At 36.7% G+C, this 15,902-nt stretch overlaps 2 protein-coding genes across 2 annotated transcripts in view; one reads left to right on the top strand and one right to left on the bottom strand.

Moving 5' to 3' along the window:
• The window catches only part of LOC122444281 (fibrous sheath-interacting protein 1-like), a 101,605-nt gene extending 98,529 nt beyond the window's left edge, over nt 1-3,076 (top strand). Inside the window, exon 17 of the mRNA XM_043473012.1 lies at nt 3,053-3,076. Within this exon, the coding sequence (XP_043328947.1) occupies nt 3,053-3,076 (24 nt within the window). The remainder of the gene's footprint in view (nt 1-3,052) is intronic.
• A 255-nt stretch (nt 3,077-3,331) lies between these two features.
• UBR1 (ubiquitin protein ligase E3 component n-recognin 1) overlaps nt 3,332-15,902 on the bottom strand; it is a 119,949-nt gene continuing 107,378 nt past the window's right edge. The window contains exons 40-44 of the mRNA XM_043471437.1: nt 12,064-12,151; nt 10,782-10,915; nt 9,234-9,342; nt 5,902-5,958; nt 3,332-4,097 (exon numbers count right to left, since the gene is read on the bottom strand). Coding sequence (XP_043327372.1) covers nt 4,016-4,097; nt 5,902-5,958; nt 9,234-9,342; nt 10,782-10,915; nt 12,064-12,151 — 470 coding nt within the window. The 3' untranslated portion in view covers nt 3,332-4,015. The remainder of the gene's footprint in view (nt 4,098-5,901; nt 5,959-9,233; nt 9,343-10,781; nt 10,916-12,063; nt 12,152-15,902) is intronic.

Here is a 15,902-nt window from a genome sequence, read left to right as displayed (position 1 = left end):
CTCTCTGTTCCTTGGTTCTAGGAGTTAGCAATGGTAGTCACCTGCCCCTTACTCTGCCACATTCTTCTAGCTCCTTTAATTTAACAAGCAGTGAAGCTCACCATATGGGTTTCCCTGGTGGCTCAGTGGTAAAGAATCTGCCTGCAATACAGACTTGTAGGAGATGTGGGTTCAATCCTTGGGTCAGGAAGATCCCCTGGAGAAGGAAATGGCAATCCACTCCAGTATTCTTGCCTGAAAAATCTCATGGACAGAGGAGCCTGGTGGCCTAAAGTCCATGGGGTCGCAAAGAGTCAGACACAATTGAGTGACTAAACAATGAAGCTCACCATGCTGATGACTTCTATCCTGTGAGGATTCTTCACTTGATAGTTCCCTCAGATATTCTTTTATGTAGCTAGTAGAAGGTGAAGAGAAACAGAAGAATGACAGCATCTTTGGAAAAGTAAATTCTTTTCCTGCCCTAGGTTTCAGTATTTTCAGGTCTGTCCTATAAGAAATCCTAAAGACAGTTCTTCATGGTAAAGCAAAAGAACATGAAAGGTAACTTGAAGGTAAAAAACAGATAACTGGTAAAGGTAAAAAAAGCTATCATAAAAGCTAATATTATTGTAATTTTTGATACAAAACTCCTTTTTGTTGCCTGTATGATTTAAAAGGCAAATACATAAAACAATCATTACAAATCTATGTTAACAGGCATATAGTGTATAAAAATGTTAAATCTGTGATTTCAACAATAATAAGAGGAGAGAAAGAATCAGGAAGAAAGAGAGTTAATGTATGCTATAGAAATTAAGTTGGAATTAATTCAAACTAAACTTGGGTTGTCATCCCTATGGATACCCAGCAAAGTTGCAGGGTACAAGATCAACAGACAAAAATCAGTTGTGCTTAAATACATTAGCTATGAACAATCCAAAAAGGAAATTAAGAAGACAATTTCATTTGTAATAGCATTCAAAACAATAAAATACCTTGGAATAAATGCAACCAAGGATGAAAAGTCTTGTGCTCTGAAAACTACAAAACATCACTGAATAAAAGTAAAGAAGGCTTAAGCATGGAAGGCATCCATGCTCACGAACTAGAAGGCTTAATGCTTACTGTTAAGAAGACAACACTCCAGAAAGTGATCTACAGATTAATGCAATCTCTATTAAAATCCCAATTGCCTCTTTTGCAGAAAAGAAAAAGTCAGTTCTCAAATTCCAATGTAACTGCACATGACCTCCAAGTAGTCAAAATAATAATGAAAAAGAAAAACAAATTTGGAAAGCTCTTATGTTACAATTTCAGAACTTACTTCAAAGCTACAGTAATTACAATGATGTGGTACTAGCATAAGGATAGATATATAGACCGATGGAACAGAACTGAGAATCCAGAAATAAAATCAAATATCTATGACCAACTGATTTTTAAAGTAGGTGCCAGACTATTTAATGAGAGGGCAACAACAGTCTTCAGAAAATGATGCTGGGACAACTGGAAACCAGATGAAAAAAAGAATGAAGTCGTACCTCCTACTTTATTTGAAAAATTAATTCCAAACGGATCTACAGCCAAAATAGAAAAACTAAAAGTATATAATTATTTGGAAAAAACATAGGGATATATCGTCATGACTTCACATTTGGCAACAAATTATTATACCAACAGCATAAGCAACAAAAGAAAAAATATAAAGTGGACTTTTCTATATCAAAGGACGTTATGAAGAATATGAAAACAACTTACAGGAGAAAATATCTGCAAATTAAAGTCTGGTAAGGGTTTAATACTCAGAAAATAAAAACAACTCTTAAAACTCAACAACTAAAAGAAACAATTATAAAATGGGCAAAAAACTTGAACACACATTTCTTCCAAGAACATACACAGATACATAACAAGAACACAAAAAAATGTTCCACATCACTGGTCATCAAGGAAATGTGTATCAAACCACAGTGAGCTACCATTTTTTCACCCACTAGGATGGCTTTAGTTAAAAAAACAAATAAACAGAAAATAGCAAGTGTTGATGAGAATATGGAGAAACAGGGGCCCTCATACATTCTGGTGCAAGTGTAAAATGGTGCAGTCATTGTGGAAGACAGTTTAGTGGTTCCTCGAAACATTAAACACAGGATTACCATAATGATCCAACATACCACTCCTAGGAATATATATACCCAAGAAAAATTAAAATATGTGTCCAACCAGAAACTTGCACATGATTATTTATAGTAGCATTGTTCATAACAGTCTAAAGAGGGAAACCACCTAAATGCTCATCAATGGATGAACAGATTAATAAATTTTGGTGTACACATACAAAGGATTATTTATCCAAGAAAGAAATGAAATACTGATACATCCTACAACTTGGATGAACCTTAAAGGGATGTTAATTGAAAAAATCCAGACACAAAATGCCGGGAGCCAGCACACGAGATCCTACCCATGACAAGGTCATGAGGGAGAAAACCTGACGGGCAAGGCGGATCAGGTTTTCAAGGATTCCAAAAAGGCTAGCTCACGAGATCCCACCCATGACAAGGTCATGGGGAGAAAGCCTGACGGGCAAGGCGGATCAGGCTTTCAGGGATTCCGAAAAGCTGCCCCAAAGCTGCCCCAGGCTCTCACCTTAAAGATGATATCTGTCTTTCTGATGCCTGCCTCAATGGACTACTCCCTAATTTCTCTGACACAGGCAGGAAGGCCTTCCCCGATCTCTTTCCAAATAATAATTAATTTAGAACTTTAATCTATAAGTTTTTAGGGTGGTGGTATTTTATGAGATTATTTAGGGTGAAAGGAGTGTTTTAATTTGAGCTCCTTTGCTGGTAGTTTGTTAGTCAAATGCATTTATGCCCTTGGTACTAATATGAATGATTGCTTATGATATTTTAATCATAGAATAGCATAAAGAACCTGATTATATAAAAGCCCTAATAGATATAGAGCATTTTTGAGGGATGAAGGAGTTTTATTAAAAAATATAAGAAAAATTATTATAAAAGTGGTTATTGGGTTAACGTTTGCTTTGCTGTGTTTTTGCTTTTAGTGTGCTAAGGTTGTGCTATGGTAACCACTGTTAATATAGTTATAGATCTAGAAAAATAAGAGCTTAGCCCTAGTATTGTAACAATGAAATAGTTGTTAATTATTAGCCAGGAGTGCTAGGCAGAGGCCGTCTTATTAGAGCCACAAAGTCTGTATGGGGTAAAACTTTTAGATAAACTTAATTGACAACTTTTGCAGAGAACTGATGTTGGTATTAACAGGGTCATATTTTTATTATGTTGTGACATGCTGGACTGTTGCCCTATAGACTGTAACTTTTCTGTTAAGGTCACCACAGAAACAGAAAACAGGCCTACATTCACCTGACTTACATAAAATGTTAATAAGCCCTAAGGCCAAAAGATAATGTGTAAAGATTTATTATAGAAACAAAATACAGAAAGCATCTTGTTCTTCCTTAAGGACAAACTGACATAATGTAAACTAACCCTGTATAGACATGAGTGAGCATCTTGTATCCTGGATACACTCTGAGTGAGGGTATAAAAACTGTTGTCAAAAAATAAAGACAGACTTGGCCCTATCAAGGCTGGTCTCACGTGTCTTCTATCTCTCGCCGACGCCATTCATCCTGAGGGTACCCCCTGGATCCTGCTGGGGCTGGACCCCGGCAACAAAAGGTCACAGATTGTATGATTCCTTTTATATAATGTATCCAGAATAGGCAAATCCATGGAGAAAAGCAGATTATCAGTTACCAGGGAACTGGGAAAGAACGGGATGGGGAATGATTACTTAGTGGATGCAAGGTTTTTCTCTGAGGTGCTAAAAATGTTTGGAAACTAGAGAGAAATAGTTACTGTACAATATTAGCAATACACTAAATGCCAATGAATTATACAAAATTGTATGTTATGAGACTTCTTCATCAATTAAAATTTGCTAGTGGTGGTATTTACCAAATGCAAGCTCAAAAAAAAAAAAAAAAAAAAAAAATTTCTTCTTACCTGAAATGAGAAGCTTGATTTAGGAGGCAGCTATAGTCATCAGGAAGCTCTATCAAACTATTTCTTTTTCTAGGGTATCTAGAAATATAATTTAAATGGCAATGAGTAAATAAGCCCAGGTCAAAAACAGACCAAGTAATAGAAGGATGAATGTTTTAAAAATAATGAGAGAAAATTCCCTGGTGGTCCTGCTTCCACTGCAGGAGGCACAGGTTCAATTCCGGGTCAGGGCACTACAATCCTGCCACATGGCACAGTAAAAAACAAAAGAAAAAACTTAGGGGATTCATTTTTACAATCCATAGTAATTTGCACTGTTGATTAGATTTATCCAAACTTTTCAGTCTAGAATTCCAGATCTTTCATTAGCTGGTTTCCTTTCCAAATCCAACTCCTACTATTTCCTAAGACTAAATTGTTCTATTATTTCTATACTGTCTAGGAAGTAATATAAAGTAGCAGTTAAGAACACAATCTTTGAAATCAAACAGGCCCAGTTACAAATCCTAGATTCTGACAGTCGACAAGCCACTGAACCTAATCCTGTATTTGCTGGTCTGTAAACTGAGAATAAGTATATTATGCTCCCTCAGTCATAAGGTAGACTATCAATTTAGTAACACATTTTGTTAGGGGGTGGGGTGAGGAGAGAAACATTAAATACTCATGCTGATTGAAAAAATGTTAAATATGAATAACAGTATCAAAGAACCTCAAAGGGCTGTTGAGAACTCAATTAGATATTGAAGCAAAACATAATATACTTAGTACCTAATACATGTTTGTAAGTGTTATTTTTCATCCTCACAATACTAACACAACAAAAGCCTTGCATGTATGCCCTGGGAAAGGTCATCTGAATAATATGAAATTATTATCTCATATAAAGGTCAGCTGAAATAATATGAATAATACGAAAGTCTCTCCTTAAACCCCAACCAATTCAAATTCTGTAATTCCTTCTGTGTGCAGCAAAAATTATCTCCTCTAAGGCTAAACTTATATCATTAAGAATATTTACTCTTTAACTTTCTATTAGCATTAACAGTATATTCTATATATTATTACACTTTATCTTATTTCTTGAATTTATGTATATAACTACTCTATAAACTACCTATGACTAAAACCTGTATGTGTTATATATCTTTTAACTCTCCAGAAGTAATGTTAGTTTAGTACCATGCTGGGGAAACAGCAGATGTCTAACAGACACATAATAACTTTTGTGAGACTAATAGTCCTAAAATATGTACTCATCTTTTAAACCCTTCTTGGTGATGTGAATACTATTGCCTCTGAGCACAGGAGGTGGAGCTATAATCTCTAAATCACTAAAACTGGGTTATACATATGAGAGGATATGTTAGCATAGGTTTCAGGGAGACGGTAATATTTAAATCAGTCCTTGAGGAAGAGATGGATTTTGATTAAGCCAAAACTTAAAGGAGACAGGGGGGCTGAAGAAAACTTTTGTTGAGTAGTCTCCAACCATACAGAGGAGGAGATGGGGAGGAGGGAATAGTTTTACTTATATTTTCATTCTCAAAAGGAAAAAAAAAAGTGATTTACATGAATACTGTCACTACCCTCTCATTTTAATAAGTAGTAGCTCCAAGAAACCATCTCTTCCTTTGCCTTTTAACAGGTATGCATTAGCTTAAGAAACAGGAGTTGGTGGTGCCAAACAATTTAAGAGGGAAAGGACAGTTACTCCAAGAAAAAAATCAATTGTAGGAAGAATGGAATTTTCAGCAAGCCATAACAGAAATGTAAGAAGTAGTATGCTGAGTGAGAATGAAAACAGACTAGAAAGCATACTCATCAGCTAACTACTCTTGGAAACACAACTTGTAGGGAAGGACGGAGAAGTAAAACCAACCTGACTACAGTGCTTTTTTGCTTCAAACAGTTTAGTAAGGCAGGGTCTGTACACCACCTGTATGGGAAGCAGAGAGAAAAGCAAATGGGTCATCACGACCTTAGTGCAATATTCATCGAGCCATCCTCACTAAACCTCTCGGCCCTTTCTTTCCATGTGCTCTCTGCTAGACTTCTTTTACCTTACATTGTGCCTCTTCTTTCTTCTCCTTTTCTTTTCTCCCCTTCTTTTTTTATGTCTTAATATTTATCATCCCCCGTAGTTTATGTTTAGAAAAACATAAACTACGCTCAGTATTTTACAAGAGGGAATTTAATACCAGAAATTGGAAATAAAGGTGACAGAAAGGCTGAGAAGTCAACCAGGAGACAAAAAAGCAAGGAGGCAACAAGAAGATCAGCCAAAAATAGGAAGCTACTAGCCCTGCCAGGCTGGAGGAACAAAACAGTATTTTTGGAATGGTATCCTTGGAGCTAAGGGTCAGTGGTGTATCAGATGAACCAGTGACCAAAACCACTTGCACTGGCTAGGCACTATAGTATCCTCCTGTATGAGTTATCTTATAACTCATAAGGAATGCAGAACTAACAAGCTACCACCAAACAGAAGAATTCAGGAAAATCAAAAGGAGAGGCCAGTCCATGCATCCCACCAACCTCCCAGAATCTCTTTTGCTAGACTCCATCTTGGCTGAGTGATGTAGGTGTCACCAGGAAGGACCCTGAGTCAGAGTGATAGGCCAGAGACACCCCGTAAACTACCTCAATTACCATAAAACCTGAGACATGGCAGAACAGTTCTGAGTTCTCTTATCCTGCTGCTCTCCACCTGGGCGCCCCCTCCCAATAAAGTCTCTAGCTTTGGCAGCACGTGTGTCTCCTCAGACAATTCACTTCTGAGTATTGGACAAGAGCGCACTCTTGGGCCCTGGATGGGGTCCCCCTTTCCTGCAACAGGTGGATGCTGCAACGACAGCAGACTTGTCTGGTGGGAACTAGAGCCAGAGAAGAGCTATAGCCACTGTCAGGGATGCCCCACAAGACAAAGAGAGGTGACCTAAACACAGGTTTCTCTCTTCCTCCTGGCCTCCAATATCCTGCCAGTGCCTCCCACAGGCTGAAGCCAACTGACAACGGAGACTGGGAAATATGGCCTAGAGAGGTCAGTTCCCTGTCTTTCAGAGCAGACGATGAGGTAAGGCTTTGAGGCAAGCAGAGCCAGGAATGGCACACTTTGTGTTTCAAAGCTTGAATTTTTAACATTAAACTAGAATGGCAAGCTAAGAATGTATCAACTCCAACTATATAAAAATAAAATTAGTATAAACTACTGTGATTGTACTCAACACAAAGCATGGTACTGATTTTTTTGGATCCATCTGACTCATTTTTATCACACTGGAAATCAGACTACCTCATGAGAAATGAGGAAACACAGAAAAGCACCCAAAAGAAGAGATGAGAACACATGGAAAGGTGGCCAGAGATGGGCAGACATTCACACAAATCCTGACTTGAGCATGCAGGCCACAAGACGCCGATTAAAGAAAAAGGAGAAAAGTAAAGGGGAGAAAACTGAAAAGACTAAAGGAAATCATGAGTGTGATACTGTGACTGATAATGTTAAAGAAAGAGACGAGAAGCCACAAATGGAATTACTTGGGCTAAACCTATGTCTATCAAACCAGACTGAACACAAGCATGAGGGCTGGTAGCTAGGAGATCTCACCACGTTTGGAGAGTTTCCAGGTTGGGGAACACGTGTCAATTTGGGGACAGTGGTGTACTCAGTGTGTGTGGAAGTTCTGCTCCCTTTTCCCCATACCTTGCCCTGTGTATCTCTTCTATCTGGCTGGCCCCGAGTTATAACCTTTTACTGATGCCCCAGTAGGGAAAACGTTTCTCTGAGTTCTGTGAGCTGCTCTATAAATTAACCACACTATATAGCCTTTTGGTCAGCACAGGAGACAGCCTGGATTTGTGACAGCTAGGTTCTTTCTGAGGTATGTGATGTTGTCATGTTTTTAGGACTGAGCCCTCAGCCTGTGGGATCTGACACTATCTCCAGGTAGATACTGAGCTAAATTGTAGGACACCCAGCTAATGCTGAAAAATTACTTGTTGGATGTGTGGGAAAAACACCCTCCCCAAGTGTCAGAAATGGATGTCAGGATCTTTAATGGGGGAAACAGAGTAACACGATGAGAACTGACTATTAAATTCATGGTATATGTCGATTATATCTAAAAAAAAAAGATAGAAAATGGTGGTAGCAAAGATAGGGTTAGGAGACTAGAGATTTGAAGGGTAGAGAGTAAGCAAGCAGAAGGGTCTATTAAGTATGGGGGTACAAAGAAATCTTTAATAAAAGAAAAACACACTTCTCCATGGGAAATTTAAATGGATACATTTTTGAGTTACCAAATGACTTTTTAAAAAGTTAATTAATTTTTTTTATTGAAGGAAAATTGCTTTACAGACTTTTGTTGTTTTTTGTCAAACCTCAACATGAACCAGCCATAGGTATACATATATCCCCTCCCTTCTGAACCTCCCTCCCATCTTCCTCCCCATCCCACCCCTCTACGTTGATACACAGCCCCTGTTTTAGTTTCCTGAGATATACGGCAAATTCCGGTAGTCTATCTATTTTGCATATGGTAATGTAAGTTTCCATGTTACTCTTTCCATACATCTCACCCTCTCCTCCCCTCTCCCCATGTCCATGAGTCTATTCTCTATGTCTGTTTCTCCACTGCTGCCCTGTAAATAGATTCTTCAGTATCATTTTTCTAGATTCTGTATATATGTGTTAGAATATGATATTTATCTTTCTCTTTCTGACTCACTTCACTCTGTATAATAAGTTCTAGGTTCACCCACCTCATTAGAACTGACTCAAAGGCGTTCCTTTTTATGGCTGAGTAATATTACATTGTGACTTTTATTACCTCCTCAGTTACCTTTCTAAGATATGTGCTACCATGAGATACGCTACTATTGCTGCCCCACTCTGGGTTCTTCTGATGCTTAACTGTGACTGTATGGTTGCTGACAATATGACTTATCCTCACTTCACCACCACCTCCACCCCATTTAAAACTGGGATGAGACAGCAGCTGTGAGGAACTTAAGCACAATGACTGGCAGTCATGGTGGAACATTGCTGCTGGTCTTATCCCCAACTTCTTCCGTGTGTGAATTAGGAACCTTGTGTGTTTTTGTTGTCTCCTTCAATCAACAGTAATCAATCTAAAAGCTTAGCAGGTATTTTAAATTTAAAATTTCCAAACTGTATAATAATCCAATAATGGTATTTTATCCCTGCAGTACCTCTGGAGGAGGGGTCTCACAGTATCCCAATATTTCTGGAAAAGCAGGAACAAATTTGTGGGTAAAGATAAATAGCTACAGAGTGCATTGTACTCTCCTTCTGCAGCATCTACAAGAAAACAAAAATATATTTAATAAGTACATTATTCTTACCTGGTCATCCTGTGTCTAGAGTTTCTTCACTGTTTATGCTCATTTCTATATTCTGCCTATACAGAGTATACTTTGTACTCTGTAAAACTGTGGGTGACAAATAAGACACAGTGATCCTTTTAAATCTGATTTGAGTCATTCTCCTGATCAGACTTCTCCTACGTCAAACCACACCCAAAAGACAAAATACAAAATTGCTTATCGTGGCATAAAGGCCACGATCTGACTTCATCTGATCTGACTTCATCTCTGACATCATCTGACTTCATCAGACCTGATCTGACTTCATCTCTTACCTGCCTCCCCCTGTTCATTAAGCTTCAGTCACTCATCTCTACTATTTTTTGATGACATCAAGCAAACGCTTTGCATTTACTGTTCCTTCTGCTTACAATACTCTTCCTTCAACTCTCCATCCAGTTCAATGCCATGTCCTTTTTGATCTCTCTGCTCAATGTCTCTTCACAAACATGACTCTGCCCAAGCATTCTCTATTCTCATGACCTGCTGTATTTTTCTTTGTAGCGCTTATCACCATTTGACATTATACTATATGTATTTATCTGTTGGCTTATATTTCATCTCCTCTCTAATAAAAGAAAGGACTTTATCTTATCCATTACCATATGACAGCACCAACAAGATAATAAATAATTTTTTAAAGAATGAAAACACAAATCTGTGCTGACAACCACTTGGAAAGAAAGCAGTATCCTATTTATACAGAATCAGAATAAACAAATCTACATCTAATGAGCCCCACTGAACAGAGTTCAAGATAAAGAACCCTGTTAAGGCTGATCTGAGAAAAGAACAAAAGAAAGCATCTCAGAGGAAATTTGATGACTCTTCCAAAATCTTACAAACCTTCTGATTTTTACCCATACAAAGCCACAAGGAAACCTTCTCTACCTTGATGCAGATTTAAGGCAAGTAAAGAAGAAAGGAAATTATTCTGTTACTCAAATACACAGGGCCTCGGTTAACACAACAGGCCTTTCCCAGCAGCATTTTATTTATTTCATAATAGATACAGTCAAATGTTCAAACTTCGAGAATCAGAGTATATTATAAAGCCAAACAGTTCTCTTTCTTTAAAGCCAACCAATCTTTGTAATTTCTTATCTGTCCTATACTTCATGAAGGCATTTTGTAAGCTCAAATACAAAATTTCTACATAGATAGGCGCTATGAATAGGTTTTGTAGATTATGAGGCTAATCTGGTTTCTGATCTCACCTTTTACCCACACCAGGGCAGGGGCACACATGTTTTGAATGAACACTGATAAAGAGGTGAGGAATAAAGAGGTGGTTTTGGCTGCTCTCACCCTTGAGGTTGAAGGTAACAAAAAAGTCTCTTATTTACTACTCTGTGATTTCATTTTCCTACTTACTGGTAAACAGTTCTTCAGGTGGAGTTACTCCAAGTAAATAGTGGAAAAACAATGCAGCACAGCGAAGATACGGGATGATGCCATTCTTCAAGGAGACCCATAAATACCAGCCAGGAATGCCACACCCAATGCAGCTGAGAGGCAACAATTCCAGAACAGAACAGAATACAAATCAGAAGAACACCCAGATTGTAAATACATCCCCTTTCAAAAACACATCTCAGCATTAAATAATTTTTTATGCATTAACGTTTATACATTAAAACAAAATATTTAACTAGCTATAGCTTCAGTCTTTAAATCTCCTAACAGCTTCTTAAAGCAAACCACAAATCTTGCATATTTTATGAGGTAGATTCTTAAGGCAAAGAACAACTTTTTTCTTTTTCTTAACCCTTGTAATGAAATGTGGAGCAAATGTATTTATCAGTAACTAACCAAAGCAGCTAAATTAGCTTAAAAAGTTTAATACTTTCCTGACTTCCGTATTAAAACTGGTGATTTTCAGGGCAGTGAAACTAATAATCTATATGATACTATAATCTTATAACACAAAGCAAGAATCTTAATGTAGACTTGGACTAGACTATATAGTTAATAACAATGTATCAATACTGGATCATCACTTTAACAAATATACCACACAAATGAAAGATGTAATGGAGAAACTGGTGGTGGGAGGGAGGAAATGGAAACTCTTGGTTACTTTGTATTCTGTAAACCTAAAACAGCTCTAAAAAATAAAGTCTATTAACATAAATACGTATGTATTCAGTACTTAAACTGAAAAAAAGTTGACTGATGAAGAAGATGAAAACAAAGAGGGAGACCTGGCAGCAGATGACGCTCAGCAGAGCACTCCATTGCACTTTTGGTTTTAACCTCTGTATTGTCAATATATTTTACATATTACTCACAACAGCCTTAAAAAAACTTCTAAGTAGTTAAGTGTATTAACTGTACAAACTGCTCTAAAAGGACAACCTATTTTCAACTTTTTACATTTAATTAAAGTTTAACTGCTGCATCTTGTTAAAATTCTATCATCTTTTGCCTATATTCCTGTAATAGTTTATAAGAATAAAGATGTATCAAAATTTGTTTTCAGTCTCAGAAACAAATGAATGGGAAATTTTTATTTCTTATTATTCCAAAAGCCTTCAACTGTTTTTTTAAAAACTGGAATTAAAATGGTTCAAGAGATACTGCCAAACAACTGAACAAAGATGTGGAATTATAAAAACAATATTGAGATAGACTGGACTAATGGGCTGTTACTCACCCACTTGTATACTGAGAAACTTCTGCCAAGAAAGAAGATGCAGAACGAGCCTCTTCACTTTCTTCCTGTATCTGTGCAAGGGGGAGGCCTGAAAAAGAAATTCTGAAAGATAAATCTATGAATTTACTATTCAATTTATTAGTGAATCCTCAATTTCAGAATTCCCTGGTGGTCCAATAGTTAAGACTGTCTACCAATGCAGGGGACACGGGTTCGATCCCTGGTGCAGGAAGATCCCACATGCTGTGGGGCAACTAGGCCCATGCACCACAACTACTGAAGCCCAAGCACCTAGAGGTCGTGCTCCACAACAAGAGAAGTCATCGCAGTGAGAAGCCCATGCACCACAACTAGAGAGTAGCCCTCTACTCGCTGCAATTAGAGACAGTTTGTGCACAGCAATGAAGACACAGCACAGTCCAAAATAAAATAAATAAATAAAGAGTTCGGTATTTGTATATGACTTTTCGATTTGAGGTAAATTTTATAATGCAATAAAATACATAAATATTAAATGCACCATTTGATGAAGTTTGATAAATGCACACACGCATATAACAATATCTTTTATTTATTTATTTGAACAATATCTTTTAAAATTAATAAACTATTTTTTTAAAGCAGTTTTAGGTTCACAGCAAAACTGAGTGGAAAGCACAGATTTCCCATATACCTACTGTTCCCAAAAACCTACGGTCTCCCCCACTATTAGCACCACTGGCACATTTGTTACAGCCTACAGTGATACATCATTATCACTCAAAGTCCATAGCTTACATTAGAGATAACTCTTGCTATTGTACATTCTATGGTGGTGCTTTAGTCTCTAAGTCGTGTCTCACTCTTGCAACCCCCATGGACTGTAACCCTCCAGGCCAAGGGATTCTCCAGGCAAGAATACTGGAGTGGGTTGCCATTTCCTTTTCCAGAGGATCTTTCCCACCCAGGAATTGAACCCCAGTCTCCTGCATTGCAGGCAGATTCTTTACCGACTGAGCTACGAGGGAAGCCCTGTACATTCTACGGGTTTTGACAAATGTATAATAAGTTGTACCCACTATTATTGTATCCAACAGAATAGTTTCATTACCCTGAAAGCTTTCTGCACACTGCCTATTCACCTTTCTCTCCCCTAACCCTTGCCAATCCCCACTGGTCATTTTACTATCTCATAGTTATGCATTTTCCATAATGTCATATAGTTGGAATCATACAATATATAGTCTTTTCAAATATGCTTCTTTCACTTAGTTGTATACACTTCAGATTCCTCCATGTCCTTTCATCGCTTAATAGCTCATTTCTTTTTAGAACTGAAAAATATTCCATTGTTTTGATGTACCACAGTTAATTTATCCATTCACAAGGACATATGGGTTGCTTCAAAGTTTTGGCAATTATGAGTAAAGCTACTATACACACCTGTGTGCAGGTTTAGTGTGGACATAAGTTTTCAGTTCATTTGGGTAGGTATCAAGGAGTGTGACTGCTAGACTGCATGGTAGGAGTATGATAGTTTTGTAAAAAACTGCCAAATAGTATCTCAAAGTGGCATTGATTTCATTCCTGCCAGCAAAGAACGAGAGTTCCTGTTGTTTCACATCCTTGCCAATACGCAAGGATGTCAGTGTTTTGGATTTTTCCCATTCTAATGAATGTATACTGGTATCTCGTTGTTGTTTTAATTTGTCATTCTCTAATGACACCTGACACTGAAATCTTTTCATATGCTTATTTGCCATCAGGATATCTTCAGTGTCTGTTCAGGTCTTTTGTCCATTTTCAATGAGGCTGTTTGTTTTCTTACCATTGAATCTTCGTCCTTTGTATATTCTGGATAACAGTTCTTTATCAGATGCATCTTTTGCAAATATGTTTAACCAGTTTGTGGCTTATCTTCTAATTCTCTTGATAATAATCTTTTGCAAAGCAAATGTTCTGAATTGTAAGAAGTCCAGCTTATCAATTCTTTCTTTCATGGATTGTACCTTTGGTGTTGTACCTAAAAAAGTCACTGCATCCTCAAAATCACCTAGATTTTCTCCTATGTTATCTTCTAAGAGTTTTATAGTTTTGTATTTTACATGTAGGTCTAAAATCTATTTTTAGTTAATTTTTGGGAAATGTGTAAGATCTGTGTTTGTGTCTTACATGTGGGTATTCGGTTGTTCTAGCACCATTTGTTGAAAAGACTGTCTTTCCTCCATTTGTCTTCATTCCTTTATCAAAGATCAGTTGATTATATTTATGGAGGTGTATTTTGGGCTCTGTTTTGTTCCACTGATTCATTTATCTGTTCTTTCACTAATATTACACTGTCTTCATTCCTACAGCCTTCTAACAAATCTTAAAGTCAGGTAGTATCAGCCCTTTGACTTTGTTCTTCTCCTTCAATACTGACTTGGCTATTCTGAGTCTTCTGCCTTGCCAAATAAACTTAAAATTAGTTTGCTGATAATCAAAGAACAACTGGCAGGGATTCTGACTGGGAGATTATTCGGTTTATATTTAATTTTTCCAAATTTACTTTTGTGTGTCTTCCTTCTCATACTGAAAATTCAGTTCCCAATGGCATTAACACAATCACTTACTTGATTTAAAAATTACCTAAGATAATTTCAAAATAATAATATTAGTACCACTGATACTACTAATTGGGTTCAACCTAAGATTGTTTCTTTTAGTTCCTCCATTACCAGAATATATCCTACTAGGAAAGTACAGTTGAAATACTGTTTTTTAAAGTCACTAAGCAATTATTTTCTCAATATATTTCTTAGGTTCATTTGTTGCTTTCAACTGTCAAAAAATTATTTTTGCCATTCAGATCTTTTTTTAGTTAAGTATAATTAGAGTTCTAAGATCAACTACATTAAAAAAACATTCACAAGAGTCTTTGCATAAATTCTTGTACTCTTTACTTTGTACCATAGGTAACTGTTTTTCATTTTCCATTTATACTTCTGTCATTTCATTTATTTAAAAAGAGCAAATTGAATATACGTAAGCATATATATGCATAAATACACATAAAGTATCTTACACAAAGGTATTATACTATAACTTCTGCTCTGTACCCTACTTTTTTTCACTTAATATCTTAGAGCTCACTTCTTCAGTAGATCTTATTCATTCTATTTTATAGCTGCACATCATTCTAATATATGGGTACATCATAGGTTATTCAACCAAGCACCCAGTTTTTTGTTATTCCAAATAATGCTACAATGAATTATCTTGTGTTTATATTCTTTCATATTTCTGCCAGTAGAGCTTTGGGGTAGATTCTTAGTAGTGGGACTGTGGGTCAAAAGGTAAATTTGTATTTAATTTTGCTAGATACTGTTCTAAGATCACTTTAATTATCTGTCCTCTAAATTATTTGAACTTTCAATAGCCATTAATGACCACTGATACTCAAAACCCAATTTTGCTTTCTATAGAGAGCAGAATCTAAAAGGACAACTATATCACAATTCCATGATGTTATATTACCCACGTATCTTCAAACAAGGATATATATATATTTTCATCCAAAAAATATTCATTGAGTTCTTATTGGGTGTAACAAAAGTTGCTAAACATTTGAAACTTATAAGATTCTGAAATTTGAATGTTCCCTATTCAAGAAACTTACAGTAGGGATGCAGGAACAAGGAGAAGCAGGGAAAGGAGTGGAACAGCAGTAAGATATAACTATAAAATAAGACACCATGTGATAAATGCTATAAAATGAACCAAGTACTATCATTCCAGCTGGAGGGATCGATAATGTTTCATAGACAGGCTTATCAAAAGGCTCAGAGTATTTAGGCAGGGACAAACATTGGAGAAACTAA

The sequence above is a fragment of the Cervus canadensis genome, chromosome 6 (assembly GCF_019320065.1).
Source record: "Cervus canadensis isolate Bull #8, Minnesota chromosome 6, ASM1932006v1, whole genome shotgun sequence".
In the NCBI taxonomy this organism is placed as follows: domain Eukaryota; kingdom Metazoa; phylum Chordata; class Mammalia; order Artiodactyla; family Cervidae; genus Cervus; species Cervus canadensis.
This window is presented reverse-complemented; position numbering and strand designations above follow the sequence as displayed.